Source organism: Oncorhynchus mykiss, chromosome 2 (genome assembly GCF_013265735.2).
Source record: "Oncorhynchus mykiss isolate Arlee chromosome 2, USDA_OmykA_1.1, whole genome shotgun sequence".
Taxonomy (NCBI): Eukaryota; Metazoa; Chordata; class Actinopteri; order Salmoniformes; family Salmonidae; genus Oncorhynchus; species Oncorhynchus mykiss.
This window is the reverse complement of record NC_048566.1, coordinates 99,672,555-99,688,631: the sequence shown is the minus strand read 5'-3', so window position 1 is coordinate 99,688,631 and position 16,077 is coordinate 99,672,555. Positions and strand designations below refer to the sequence as shown.

The 16,077-nt window shown below is 43.7% G+C and overlaps 1 protein-coding gene across 1 annotated transcript in view; it reads right to left on the bottom strand.

Annotated features, from left to right (window-relative positions):
• Positions 1-10,132: 10,132 nt before the first annotated feature.
• The window catches only part of LOC110502564 (disintegrin and metalloproteinase domain-containing protein 10), a 41,764-nt gene continuing 35,819 nt past the window's right edge, over positions 10,133-16,077 (bottom strand). The window contains exon 16 of the mRNA XM_036960784.1: positions 10,133-11,368. Within this exon, the coding sequence (XP_036816679.1) occupies positions 11,157-11,368 (212 nt within the window). The 3' untranslated portion in view covers positions 10,133-11,156. The remainder of the gene's footprint in view (positions 11,369-16,077) is intronic.

Sequence of the window (16,077 nt, the reverse complement as noted above, 5' to 3'; positions counted from 1 at the left end):
ACGTCATGATTTACAATACATAGATAATGTACATCATAAATTATAATGACATCAGTTGTAATACCCACTCTATCGTATGGATATCTGGGATATCAATGTGATTTTAGAGTTGAAATGATCTGGCCAGGGGTCTCCCCAAATAGAAACATGCAAGACGGGCCAAAACTCAGATTGTATACCCATTAAAAAGACCGTCAGTCTCAGATTGTATTCCCATTAAAAAGACCGTCAGTCCATTCTTGAATTGTGTAGAAATTACAATAAAACACCAATAGAAGAGCTGATGAACATTCTAAAAGAAGAGCTGATGAACATTCTAATAGAAGAGCGGATGAACATTCTAAAAGAAGAGCTGATGAACATTCTAAAAGAAGAGCTGAACATTCTAATAGAAGAGCTGATGAACATTCTAATAGAAGAGCTGATGAACATTCTAATAGAAGAGCTGATGAACATTCTAAAAGAAGAGCTGATGAACATTCTAATAGAAGAGCTGATGAACATTCTAATAGAAGAGCTGATGAACATTCTAAAAGAAGAGCTGATGAACATTCTAATAGAAGAGCTGATGAACATTCTAATAGAAGAGCTGATGAACATTCTAAAAGAAGAGCTGATGAACATTCTAATAGAAGAGCTGATGAACATTCTAATAGAAGAGCTGATGAACATTCTAAAAGAAGAGCTGATGAACATTCTAATAGAAGAGCAGATGAACATTCTAATAGAAGAGCTGATGAACATTCTAATAGAAGAGCTGATGAACATTCTAATAGAAGAGCTGATGAACATTCTAATAGAAGAGCTGATGAACATTCTAAAAGAAGAGCTGATGAACATTCTAATAGAAGAGCTGATGAACATTCTAATAGAAGAGCTGATGAACATTCTAAAAGAAGAGCTGATGAACATTCTAATAGAAGAGCAGATGAACATTCTAATAGAAGAGCTGATGAACATTCTAATAGAAGAGCTGATGAACATTCTAATAGAAGAGCTGATGAACATTCTAATAGAAGAGCTGATGAACATTCTAATAGAAGAGCTGATGAACATTCCAGAAGAAAAAAAAACAGTCAATCCTGGATCCGGTGATTTTAAACGAGTCTTTTAATTAATGCATTTCAAGTACTCCAAAAAAAATTACATCTCTTTGCACAATACATTTTTTGAAATTTTTAGTAAAAATGTTCAAAGTGAACAACATTTTTTTGATACTGTATAAAACACAGTGAACATTAAAACCAGACAGTTTTAAACGTTTTAATCATCTCGTGTTCTTTCGGTCTACATCATTTCACCTACAACATATTCAACTCAATTTTTGACATTTCAGTGCATGTTTTATATCTAGAAACTTCTCTTCTTTTTTTTTACCCATGAAGATTACAAAATAAAAAATAAAGTACATTTTTCTGGCATTATTTATTGTGTGGTTGTTCTTCTAATCCAAACCATGCACAGGAGAACAGACACAATGAAATGACAATGAATGAAAGATTTAGGATGCGTTTGTAAATTCACTCTGGAGTGGCAGAGAGCGCCACACTCTGGGCGTTCGTAAATTGAGAGCGTTACGCTCACGGAGCGTTCAGAGCGAGCGCACATCCGGCGAGGAGTAGGAATGATCCGAGCGTTCTGGCCTCACAACGGCAGTCAAGCACACAAGCTAACCAGCTAAAATTAGCTAGCTACTTCCAGACAAAAATGAGAGAACACCTCACTCTAACCATTTTACTCGCCCTAGCAGAGCTGGTTAGGTTTTTTTTTCTCACGTTATCCAGAGCGTTGCTGACAAATGTAATCACGCTTTTTTGGCTGACGTTTACTAACACGGGCATTTCAGCAGTTATTCTGTGCTCTGACACACTCAAGAGTGCTCTGAAATCGGAGTAGATAGCCAGAGCGAATTTACGAATTCACAGTTAGTCCATCACAATTAATTGTTTTAAACATTTTCATGACGGAGAAAAAAAAAAAGAACCAGTACAAATATTTAAAATGAATCCCATTTCAATTAGCATAGATAAGAACATAAATAACTCAAAAAGGTTGGTAACACTTTTATTTTAAGGGTACCTAAATAAAAAGGACCTTTTAACATTCATAAGCAGTGTGTAAGTATTTAATATGAATGTGTGCTTATGATTGATGAATGTTATGTAATTATTATATATATATATAAGTACCCTTCAAATCAAGTGTTATTGAGAAAGGGAGGATTTATCACATACACTGCATGGCCAAAAGTATGTGGACACCTGCTCGTTGAACATGTCATTCTAAAATCATGGGCATTAATATGGCCCTGGGACCTCCTTTGCTGCTACAACAGCATCCCACCTTTCTGGGGAAGGTTTTCCACTAGATGTTGGAACATTGGTGCGAGGACTTCTATTCAGCCCACAAGAGCATTAGTGAGGTTGGGATGTTTGGGGATTAGGCCTGGCTCGTAGTCGGTGTTCATCCCAAAAGATGTTCGATGGGGTTTAGGTCAGGGCTCTGTGCAGGCCAGTTAAGTTATTCCACACCGATCTTGACAATTATTTCAGTATGAACCTCGCATTGCTGAAACAGGAAAAGGGCCTACCCCAAACAGTTGTGACTGAAATACCCAAAACCACACATTTGAAGGGGGAGGGGGAGGGGTCCACATCCTGTTGTATATATAGTGTATGAACATCTCTGAACAGTTTCTCTGGATTTATAATACAAAAAAGAAGTAACAGACGTATCGAAATTCTATTTTTAAAAATCTTCAAATAAAAACTCTAAATCCTCCCAAGTACTGAGAGTACTGTGAGAGTACTGTGAGAGTACTGTGAGAGTACTGTGAGAGTACTGTGAGTGTACTGTGAGAGTACTGTGAGTGTACTGTGAGTGTACTGTGAGTGTACCGTGAGTGTACTAGCCAGTAGTATGGTCTTTAAAACGGCTTCATTTTCTACAGAAAAACTCCACGATGAGATTCAATGTGAGAAAGTCCCCTACAGAGCCCATGACGTGTTTTCACACAACCGAGCTGAACCGAGCCAAGCCAAGCCAAAGCAAGATATACTGCCCTGGCCTGGTTACACATCCACCATTGTTGCTGGAACCGGGCTGGAAAGGACAATGTGAAAATAACGGTTCTGACACTCAGAACAGTACGGTTGGAGTCAGCACGATAGGCTGAAAATAACAGTCCTGACCCAGAACAGTACGGTTGGAGTCTGCACGATAGTGTGAAAAAAGTACATGTGATCATGACCCAGAAAAGGAAAGCAAGTCAGTTAGCTTTGAAGCTGTTTACATGATCTAGGCCAGGGACGGGCACCAGATTTAGATTTAGCTGATTGACTGGTACATTGAACCATGTTGCGCACCGTAGTAAAACAACAAACTCCGTGGGTAGTGCTTTGAAAACGGCAACATCGTCTACGCCCCATCGCACAATGTGAAGAATTGCAGGAAATTAACTCTAAAACGAAAAAAAAAAATCTCTCTGCTGTCAAGTGGGGGACCCGGTGGGCGCTAATATGTTTTGCTCGCAAAACAAAATTTCACTTTAGGGACCCAAAAAGGCTAGGGCCGGCTCGGACTGCATGAATATGGGTTTGAGTGTGGGTACACAGACCAGAGAGCCACTGCCGCCCCTCATGATGAGTTTACATTATGTGGCTCCCACCCCCCCCAATCAAAGTTGCCCATCCCTGATCTAAAATCAACCTAGTCCACTGCCTTTGTAGTATTAAGGGCAGAGGTCAAAACACCGGAGGTCAAACAGTCCCACTACCAGTCTCCTACGCTCCTCTTTCTTCAGACGTTGCGTGAACCAATGGTTACGTACCACATCACTGACTGTGTCGTCAGGCACCAGTTGCTATAACATATGATGTGGTTATAGCGCGTACTTAAAATATCTATCCGGGCTTTGTAAGATCTGGCATTCGTCTGCAACGTCCGAGCAGAGGTACACGACCAACTTCTATGGTCAGTCATAGTCAAATGACTGTTTTGGCATGACGACTACACCAGAGAGGAGTTAGAGACAACCCGGTCCCAGGACGGTTTCTGCTACGAGTCTTCCATTTGTCCATTCAAACTAGTGCATAGCTTTTAGAGACCTTCCTACTGGCTTTTCCTACATAAAAAAGTACAGATAAAAAATATAAAAAGACTTAGTTCATAAAGTATGGCACAACAACACTCGTGTTAACTAATGTAAAGGGTCACAAAGACACCTCTGTAGGGGACACAGTCTTTTAAACAGAACAGGGTTATGTCATTAGGGCACACAGCAACAACAACAACAAAATATGAAAACGTTTTAAAATCCATTTTTGCAACGCCAAATGAACAAAAAAAAGAACGCGTTTCTTATTGGAAGATCCCAGGTAGTCCTTCCACCGTTGCATTCTGTTTTTTCGTCCGTTTTGGTGCCCAAATCAACACAACCCAATCATCCCACACACACACATTTTTTTTTTTTTTTTACAGGGCAAGTGATCAATGCATGGGGACAAAAATGAACCTTTCAATCTAGGAACAAGCTCTAAACAAAGTGGACAATTAGAATGTGCGATCGTCTTGGAATAACTCCTGTTTGTTGCAGTGGTTAAAATACCAAACTAAAATCAACCCCCAGCTATCATAGGAACATGATCAGTTAATGATTAATTGTGTAACAGACAACAAAAAAATATTACACACCTTACAGCCTAGTACAGTCAATCAACAATGGTCACATTTAAATTAAATAAAAACATGACTGCACGGCCACGTTGTACATTGTCAGACTTTTGATCTGAAAATTAACACTTTTTTTTCCCCATATTGGAATTGATTTTCAATGTATTTCCACACTCACGTAAACCTAGAAATGTGTCTTTAATAACCTCTTTGTACTAAAGTAAGTGTACATACGAAATGGCACCCTAACACCTACAGTTTAAATCGGAAGTTTATATACACCTTAGCCAAATACATTTAAACTCGTCAGGAATTGTGGAAAAAACATTTAATCCTAGTAAAAATGCCCTGTTTTTTTTAGGTCAGTTAGGATAACCACTTTATTTTTAGAATGTGAAATGTCAGAATCATAGCTGATTTATTTCAGCATCACGTTCCCAGTGGGTCAGAAGTTAACATACACTCAATTAGTATTTGGTAGCATTGCCTTTAAATAGTTTAACTTGGGTCAAATGTTTCAGGTAGCCTTCCACAAGCTTCCAACAATAAGTTGGGTGAATTTTGGCCCATTCCTCCTGACAGAGCTGGTGTAACTGAATCAGGTTCGTGGGCCTCCTTGCTCGCACACGCTTTTTCAGTTCTGCCCACAAATGTTCTATAGGATTGAGGTCAGGGCTTTGTGATGGCCACTCCAATACCTTGACTTCGTTGTCCTTAAGTCATTTTGCCACAACTTTGGAAGTATGCTTGGGGTCATTGTCCATTTGGAAGACCCATTTACGACCAAGCTTTAACTTCCTGACTGATGTCTTGAGATGTTGCTTCAAATATATTGTTAAAATAATTTAAATGTTGAAAGATAATGATTAAATAATTCCACTCCACCTTATGAAATTGATTAGAATCATAAAATTATAATCTGATGATGTGTGTAGTTTTAATCAGAATTAGATTAAAACAATGCATCTGTATAGTGGAAATACACAGACTGTCTGAGCAAGGCGTAGCTCAGGATTTGATTGTGGATTTGTATGTGGGGGCCGAAGAAAGAAAGATACCGAGAACAGTTAAACTGCGTTTGAACCGACCTGGTAGGAACTCTGAGAAAACTTATGAGGACAGGGAGTACTTCTCAAGGTTTCCCTAATCTCGGGGGAATGGAACTGTCGGCTAGGCAGTGATACACAGTGGTGAGAACTATGGAGATAAAACTCACCTACTGTTTTGTGTGGAAGTATGTGCGTAGGATACCTACTGTCGTGACATATATCCACATAATTTTCCTGCCTCATGATACCATCTATTTTGTGGAATGCACTAATCCCTCTTGCAGCAAAGCACCCCAACAACATGATGCTGCCACCCCCGCGCTTCACGGTTGGGATGGTGTTCATCCTGCAAATATAACGATGGTCATTATGGCCAAACAGTTCTATTTTTGATTCATCAGACCAGAGGACATTTCTCCAAAAAGTACAATCTTTGTCCCCATGTGCAATTGCAAACCGTAGTCTGGCTTTTTATGGCAGTTTTGGAGTAGTGGCTTCTTTTGCTGAGCGGCCTTTCAGGTTATGTCGATATAGGACTCGTTTTTACTGTGGATATAGATACTTTTGTACCTGTTTCCTCCAGCATCTTCACAAGGTCCTTTGCTGTTGTTCTGGGATTGATTTGCACTTTTTGCACCAAAGTACGTTCATCTCTAGGAGACAGAACGCGTCTCCTTCCTGAGAGGTATGACGGCTGCGTGGTCCCATGGTGTTTATACTTGCATACTATTGTTTTTACAGATGAACGTGGTACTTTCTGGTGTTTGGAAATTGCTTCCAAGGATGAACCAGACTTGTGGAGGTCTACAATTTATTTTCTGAGGTCTTGGAAGATTTATTTAGATTTTCCCATGATGTCAAGCAAAGAGGCACTGAGTTTGAAGGTAGGCCTTGAAATACATCCACAGGTACGACTCCAATTGACTCAAATGATGTCAATTAGGCTATCAGAAGCTTCTAAAGACATGACATCATTTTCTGGAATTTTCCAAGCTGTTTAAAGGCACAGTCAAGTTGGTGTATCTAAACTTCTGACCCACTGGAATTGCGATACAGTGAATTATAAGTGAAATAATCTGTCTGTAAACAATTGTTGGAAAAAAGACTTGTGTCATGCACAAAGTAGATGCCCTAACCGACTTGCCAAAACTATAGTTTGTTAACAAGAAATTTGTGGAGTGGTTGAAAAACGAGTTTTAATGACTCCAACCTAAGTGTATGTAAAACTTCCGACTTCAACTATACATAGTGCACTAGTTTGGACCAGGGATAAATAGGAAATAGGGTGCTATTTTGGATGGACCCTATGCCAAGCTTAGCTTAGCCTGCCGTCAGTGCCGTGACAGAGTCAGCTTTTAATTAGTGGTTCTTTGTTCTATTCATTCTACTGCATCAAAACATATATATATATATATATATACAAAATAAACTGGGACAAAACAAGAAAAGTGTGTAAAAACTAAGTGAACTTCCCATCGCGTCGCGACCACAACAAGTTATTAGCAAAAATACCAGATGAAGAGATGAGGGAGCTCTTGAACGTCACAAAAGGTGAGAAGTAGTGAGATATGGTGGTGACCTTACCTCTGGAACCTCTGGAATCTAAACACTATGAGAATTCCATCCATAGGATTCCATGATTGCAGCAAAACGAGAACTTGATTGCTGAAATGCTGTTAAAATTCCCAACTTCAGTGTCCAGTCCACTTACCCATACACCCTTCCAGAGAGCTTCATTTGTGTTACTGTCCTGAGAGTACAGTACTAACCAAAATCAGTAAAGAATCATATGTACATTTACAGTAGAAGAAATAGTTGTGTTTTTTCACTCATGTTATGTTACACTGAAAATCTTTACAGACAGACAGTCAGTCAGAGACAGTCAGTCAGAGACAGTCAGTCAGAGACAGTCAGTCAGACTGTCTCTGAGAGTCTGCATGGAGAAACAAAGAGAAGAGCCTTGTGTCTTTTTGCTGTTGAGTTTGAAACGTTGTGTCGTAAATCACAAGTCCAGCAAATCTCTTTCATTTCTGGCTAAAATGGCTGACAAAACATTTCAACCAACCAGGAGCCTTGGAACATGTGTGTGTTCTCACTCAGGAGGAGGGACTTTGCAAATGGAAAGAGAAAAAAACCACACAACTAAAGCTACATGTGATGGAACCATTCCTCCACTCCTTGGAACTCTATTCAAATAAATGAGGAAAAAAAAATGCAACGGCTGATGGTCACTTCCACTCCACACTGCAATGCTGATGGTCACTTCCACTCCACACTGCAATGCTGATGGTCACTTCCACTCCACACTGCAATGCTGATGGTCACTTCCACTCCACACTGCAATGCTGATGGTCACTTCCACTCCACACTGCAATGCTGATGGTCACTTCCACTCCACACTGCAACGGCTGATGGTCACTTCCACTCCACACTGCAATGGCTGATGGTCACTTCCACTCCACACTGCAACGGCTGACGGTCACTTCCACTCCACACTGCAACGGCTGATGGTCACTTCCACTCCACACTGCAATGCTGACGGTCACTTCCACTCCACACTGCAATGCTGATGGTCACTTCCACTCCACACTGCAACGGCTGATGGTCACTTCCACTCCACACTGCAACGGCTGATGGTCACTTCCACTCCACACTGCAACGGCTGATGGTCACTTCCACTCCACACTGCAATGCTGATGGTCACTTCCACTCCACACTGCAACGGCTGATGGTCACTTCCACTCCACACTGCAACGGCTGATGGTCACTTCCACTCCACACTGCAATGCTGATGGTCACTTCCACTCCACACTGCAATGCTGATGGTCACTTCCACTCCACACTGCAACGGCTGATGGTCACTTCCACTCCACACTGCAATGCTGATGGTCACTTCCACTCCACACTGCAACGGCTGATGGTCACTTCCACTCCACACTGCAATGCTGACGGTCACTTCCACTCCACACTGCAATGCTGACGGTCACTTCCACTCCACACTGCAATGCTGACGGTCACTTCCACTCCACACTGCAACGGCTGATGGTCACTTCCACTCCACACTGCAATGCTGACGGTCACTTCCACTCCACACTGCAATGCTGACGGTCACTTCCACTCCACACTGCAATGCTGACGGTCACTTCCACTCCACACTGCAATGCTGACGGTCACTTCCACTCCACACTGCAATGCTGACGGTCACTTCCACTCCACACTGCAATGCTGACGGTCACTTCCACTCCACACTGCAATGCTGACGGTCACTTCCACTCCACACTGCAACGGCTGATGGTCACTTCCACTCCACACTGCAATGCTGATGGTCACTTCCACTCCACACTGCAACGGCTGATGGTCACTTCCACTCCACACTGCAATGCTGATGGTCACTTCCACTCCACACTGCAATGGCTGATGGTCACTTCCACTCCACACTGCAATGCTGATGGTCACTTCCACTCCACACTGCAATGGCTGATGGTCACTTCCACTCCACACTGCAATGCTGACGGTCACTTCCACTCCACACTGCAATGCTGATGGTCACTTCCACTCCACACTGCAATGGCTGATGGTCACTTCCACTCCACACTGTAATCCTGATGGTCACTTCCACTCCACACTGCAACGGCTGATGGTCACTTCCACTCCACACTGCAATGCTGATGGTCACTTCCACTCCACACTGCAATGGCTGATGGTCACTTCCACTCCACACTGCAATGGCTGATGGTCACTTCCACTCCACACTGCAATGCTGACGGTCACTTCCACTCCACACTGCAATGGCTGATGGTCACTTCCACTCCACACTGCAATGGTTGATGGTCACTTCCACTCCACACTGCAATGCTGACGGTCACTTCCACTCCACACTGCAATGCTGACGGTCACTTCCACTCCACACTGCAATGCTGATGGTCACTTCCACTCCACACTGCAATGGCTGATGGTCACTTCCACTCCACACTGCAATGGCTGACGGTCACTTCCACTCCACACTGCAATGGCTGACGGTCACTTCCACTCCACACTGCAATGCTGACGGTCACTTCCACTCCACACTGCAATGCTGACGGTCACTTCCACTCCACACTGCAATGCTGACGGTCACTTCCACTCCACACTGCAATGGCTGACGGTCACTTCCACTCCACACTGCAATGCTGATGGTCACTTCCACTCCACACTGCAATGGCTGATGGTCACTTCCACTCCACACTGCAATGGCTGATGGTCACTTCCACTCCACACTGCAATGCTGACGGTCACTTCCACTCCACACTGTAATCCTGATGGTCACTTCCACTCCACACTGCAATGGATGATGGTCACTTCCATCCACAGAATGACAAAATGTCAGATCTCACTCCAAAAGGTGGAGCCCCAGAAAACAGCTGGATGAAGACTGAAGAGGTCAGCTGTGCTGCAGCTCCAGTGGTGGTCGTTGGAGGAGGTCTTTATTTGAAGAGGTCAGCGGTGCTGCAGCTCCAGTGGTGGTCGTTGGAGGAGGTCTTTATTTGAAGAGGTCAGCTGTGCTGCAGCTCCAGTGGTGGTCGTTGGAGGAGGTCTTTATTTGAAGAGGTCAGCGGTGCTGCAGCTCCAGTGGTGGTCGTTGGAGGAGGTCTTTATTTGGAGAGGTCAGCTGTGCTGCAGCTCCAGTGGTGGTCGTTGGAGGAGGTCTTTATTTAAAGAGGTCAGCGGTGCTGCAGCTCTAGTGGTGGTTATTTGAAGAGGTCAGCTGGGCTGTAGCTCTAGTGGTGGTTACTTGAAGAGGTCAGCGGTGCTGCAGCTCTAGTGGTGGTCGTTGGAGGAGGTCTTTATTTAAAGAGGTCAGCGGTGCTGCAGCTCTAGTGGTGGTTATTTGAAGAGGTCAGCTGTGCTGCAGCTCTAGTGGTGGTCGTTGGAGGAGGTCTTTATTTAAAGAGGTCAGCTGTGCTGCAGCTCTAGTGGTGGTAGTTGGAGGGGGTCTTTGAGCTTTCTCAACTCCTTCCTGTTTGTCTGTTTGCAGATGGAGGGTCTGACGTATGGGGATGGTATAAACAACCAGTTTAGGCTGTTCTTTGGGTGGAGCGAAGCACGTGTTTTATCCCACTGTTAGGTGTAAACCGGTGTGATTTGAATCCGGGTCTCCCACGTGGCAACACAACGCCTTAACCATAGTGTAAAAACTAAAAGTGTTGTTCCCTTTTCTTTCCCTCAATTCCATCGATCCTAAATCATAAAACATCTAAGAATATCCTCTAGGTTTAAATGGTGAAGAGGTGGGATTTCCACCCTGGAGACATGGGTTCAATCAAATACCAACAAATGGGTTCAAATCTCAATCCCAGCAGTGACATAAATAGGCACAAGGAGGAGCCAAGGCAAGGCAAGGAGCAGGCGATGGAGGGAACAGCGTCCCCCCACCCCGAACCCCAGTGTCTCAGCAGCTCAGCGTCTCATCTGGCCCATCTGGTAGTTTTCTCTAGGCTGACCCTGGCTGCGGTGGTGCCTCTGGGGCTGAGGCTGGCGTGAGGGCTGCTGCCGCTGGCCCCCAGAGACAGGGTGGTGCTGGCCGTGACCGACACCTCCATGGTGCGACTGGGACTGGTGCACCTGGGCCTCCCTGGCCTGCTGCTGGGCTCTCCTCCTCTTCAACGTGCCTGGGGTAAGAGGGAGAGAGAGGTTAGTCTAGCACATTGGTCAACAACAAGTCGATCGCGATTGACTGGTTGATCAACAAACATTTCTGTAAAAACCCAAGGATAAAGCCTCGCATTCAAATGTTTTATACTATTTCCGCACTATTGGCGGTAAGTGCACTTGATTCAACAGCCCTAGCACTAGGAAGGCAAAGTGTTCCCATTTTGAACCAGCTCATGTGTCTGAAGGTAGAACTGTGCCTTCCTGGCAGGCCCAGAGAGCAAATCAAGTACACCTATAGGCCTACCGTTGGCCAATCAGAAATCTCAGATCACCTTGTCTGCACAGTTTCCTGAATCCAGACACTGTAAAAAAAAAGTACACACAGCAAAAGTTGATACTGTGAGATTAAAACGTTTCAGACCATGAATAAAGCAAAGAGCTGCTGTTGTTATGAGTAAATTCATGTTTAAGTCGCTATTTAGCGCTGTCTGACTGAGTGGATAGTGGTACGTAGCTTACTGAGTGGATAGTGGTACGTAGCTTACTGACTGACTGGGTGGATAGTGGTACGTAGCTTACTGACTGCCAGAGTGGATAGTGGTACGTAGCTTACTGACTGACTGAGTGGATAGTGGTAGGTAGCTTACTGACTGACTGAGTGGATAGTGGTACGTAGCTTACTGACTGACTGGGTGGATAGTGGTACGTAGCTTACTGACTGCCAGAGTGGATAGTGGTACGTAGCTTACTGACTGACTGAGTGGATAGTGGTACGTAGCTTACTGACTGCCAGAGTGGATAGTAGTACGTAGCTTACTGACTGATTCTGTCAGATGACCAGAAAAGATCATATCACATTCCCATGAATGTAATTCCGACTTACTCTGTATTTCACTGATTTTGAAAAAAATTTATCAGTCAGACGCATAAAGAAAATTATAGAAAGGCAAAGTGTTTTGAACTAGTTCACGTGTCTGAAGGTAGAATTCTGCCTGTCAACATCTTGTTCAACACTTTTATAAGCCATAAAATGCACCTTTTCCCTACTTCCACTCAAGCTACAACTAGCACTGCAGCAGTATGAGTATAGCAACGTGTTTCGATAAGCTTTGTTGTCGATAAGCTTGTTGTTGTTGTTGTTGTACTGAACTAAAATATAAACGCAACATGTAAAAAATGTTGGTCCCACGTTTCATGAGCTGAAATAGACGATCCCTGAAATGATCCAAAGCTTATTTCTCTCAAAGTTTGTGCACAAATTTGGTTTACATCCCTGTTAGTGAGCATTTCTCCTTTGCCAAGATAATCCATCCACCTGACAGGTGTGGCATATCAAGAAGCTGATTAAACAGCATGATAATTACACAGGTGCACCTTGTGCTGGGGGAAATAAAATGTCACTCTAAAATGTGCAGTTTTGTCACAACACAATGCCACAGATGTCTCAAAGTTTTGAAATAGTGTGCAATTGGCATGCTGACTGCAGGAATGTCCCCCAGAGCTGTTGCTAGAGAATGTAATGTTCATTTCTCTACCATAAGCCACCTCCAACGTTGTTTTAGAGAATTTGGCAGTACGTCCAACCGATCTCACAACCGCAGACCACGTGTGACCACGCCAGCCCAGGACCTCCACATCCGGCTTCTTCACCTGCGGGATCATCTGAGACCAGTCACCCGGACAGCTGATGAATGTGTGGATTTGCACAACTGAAGAATTTCTGCACAAGCTGTCAGAAACCGTCTCAGGGACGCTAATCTGCATGCTCGTTGTCCTCACCCGGGTCTTGACCCTACGGTAGTTTGGTATCGTAACCGACTTCAGTGGGCAAATGCTCACCTTCGATGGCCACCGGTATGCTGGAGAAGTGTGCCTGGTTTTGACTGGTGTTCTGATCCACACCCCTACCCTTTTTGTAAAGTATCCGTGACCAACAGATGCATATCTGTATTCCCAGTCATGTCAAATCCATAGATTGGGGCCTAATGCATTTATATGTCAATTAACTGATTTCCTTCTATGAACTGTAACTCAGTAAAATCAATTAAATTGTTGCATTTATATTTTATTTATTTATTATTGGCATCTTCCGGCTTGTCTTTTTTAAAACAGAGGATGATTTCACTCTCTCTGGTCATAGGAGTAACAAAATGAATTGCCGCATGCAGGGAGACTTGATTTGCGCCATCAGCTGGAAGACTGTGTACCCTTTTCTCAGAGCGGAGAGGGGCGGGACGGTGAGTCAAGTGAGAAGCAGTCAGGTGCACGGTGTTTCCTCCGACACATTGGTGTGGGTTGGATGCGCGCTGTGTTAAGAAGCAGTGCGGCTTGGTCGGGTTGTGTATCGGAGGACGCATGACTTTCAACCTTCGTCTCTCCCGAGCCCGTATGGGAGTTGTAGCGATGAGACAAGATAGTAACTACTAACAATTGGATACCACGAAATTGGGGAGAAAAAGGGGTAAAATAAAAATAAATAAATTACATTATCACTTAGCTGTGCTTCACAAGTAATATAACAAACGATCTATTACCAGTGAGATCATATACCTTTGCAGGTCTTAGAAGAAAGAAACAACCAACACTGGCAGGGCAATTCAAGCACAGACAATATGCAGTAATAATGTATTGGGCCTATAAGCCTACTGCACAATCCTAATTTCTACAGAACTGTTTTTAAATAGGTCAATGTTGCATAAGGTTTACGTTTTGAAATTTTTAAAGTCAGGGTGATATGCATGATATATCGGAATGCATGATATATCGGTATCGGACGATATTATTAGCTAAAAATGACAACATCGGTATCGGCCCGATGTCTAGTTTAATGCCTCGATTTGTAAAACCGACATCAAAGCTGACATACCTGTATAACGAAGGTACATGACGTAATGACGCCACGTAAAATGTGGCGCGATAAGAGCAACACATCATTCCTAACCTCGCCCACAATGTCTGCTGTGTGGATCGAGCAGTCAACAAGTCCAGCAGTCACTTGAAAGAGTAAGAACATTTCAGCGAGGCTACTCAAAGGCGAAATCCATTAAAGCCAAGATAATGGAATTCATTGCCCTTTTTACAATCAACCGTTCTCTGTCGTGGGTGATGTTGGCTTTCGCCGACTGGTCGAGCACCGGTACACATTTTTCAGATGTTGCCCTACAGGAGTTACACAGTAATAGCGTCACTGCTATTAGCTTCACGACGTACTACGGAACGCCGTTTGGGTCTTTGCGTGTCAAAAAAAGATACAGTAGCACTGTCAAAGCTGGACAAAGAAATTCTGCAAACAAGCAAAACACCGGCCACGAACGATGTGTTTACACATTACCACGTTGGTAATAAAGCATCATTTGTTCGACCGCAACTTCTGGGGTAGATAGCTTTAGCTTGGTATCTAGCTAACACCAATACAACCAACCTGAAAACAATGACCAGTAGAACCTGCAGTCATTTTCATTATTCTTAGCAATGATTATTATTATTATTATGTTATATTAGATGATGACACCGAGCTATATATAGTTAGCTAGCGAACTACAGCTACTGAAACAGATGTTGTGTTATTTGACGTGTATCTTGTTTGACACGCAAAGACCCAAACGGCGTTTTCCGTAGAAATCCTGGTTGACAATGAAACGACTGAACAATGAAACAGCACAGCAAGTAAGTGAAATAAAAAAGGTTTTGATGATGTTTTACTGGTCATGGGGACATAAATAGATGCCAACAAAATCACTTTTGAGTCAGTGTGGTGTGTGTGTGATGTGTGACCTTTATAAAAACTAGACAAGTCCGTTAAGAACAAATTCTTATTTACGACGCTGGACCAATTGTGCGCCGCACTATGGGACTGCCAATCACGGCCGGATGTGATACAGCCTGGATTCGAACCAGGGACTGTAGTGACGCCTCTTGCACTGAGATGCAGTGCCTTAACACACACACATGGACGCAGTGGTCTCACTATTTGACTGTACTAGAATGCTTAAAAGGCTGCTAAAATTGTAAATACCGGTTATCGGTATCGTTGTTTTTGGGCAAGGAGAATATCAGATATCGGTATCAGCCAAAAATGTCATATCGGTGCATCACTAGTTAAAACTAAATCTGAGCGGGAGATCTGGGCTTTTGACCCGGGAAGTGATCTTGACTCGGAAAAAGGTCGGTGACCACTGGTTTAGCTGAACATTCCCGTCTTTTCACAGGCATTTCTCTTTTAACCTTCATTTCACCAGGTACATCCATAGAGGTTAAAACTCCTCTATTTTAAGGGCGACCTGGTCATTTCTGACAACACTCATACTGTTGTAGTTCTCTGCTCCTGACCTGGTTTGGGGTTGCTAGAGGGGGTGTGGAGACTCACCTGGTAGTGGTTTGGGGTTGCTAGAGGGGGTGTGGAGACTCACCTGGTAGTGGTTTGGGGTTGCTAGAGGGGGTGTGGAGACTCACCTGGTAGTGGTTTGGGGTTGCTAGAGGGGGTGCCGAGACTCACCTGGTAGTGGTTTGGGGTTGCTAGGGGGAGTGCCGAGACTCACCTGGTAGTGGTTTGGGGTTGCTAGAGGGAGTGTGGAGACTCACCTGGTAGTGGTTTGGGGTTGCTAGAGGGGGTGTGGAGACTCACCTGGTAGTGGTTTGGGGTTGCTAGAGGGGGTGTGGAGACTCACCTGGTAGTGGTTTGGAGTTGCTAGAGGGGGTGCCAAGACTCACCTGGTAGTGGTTTGGG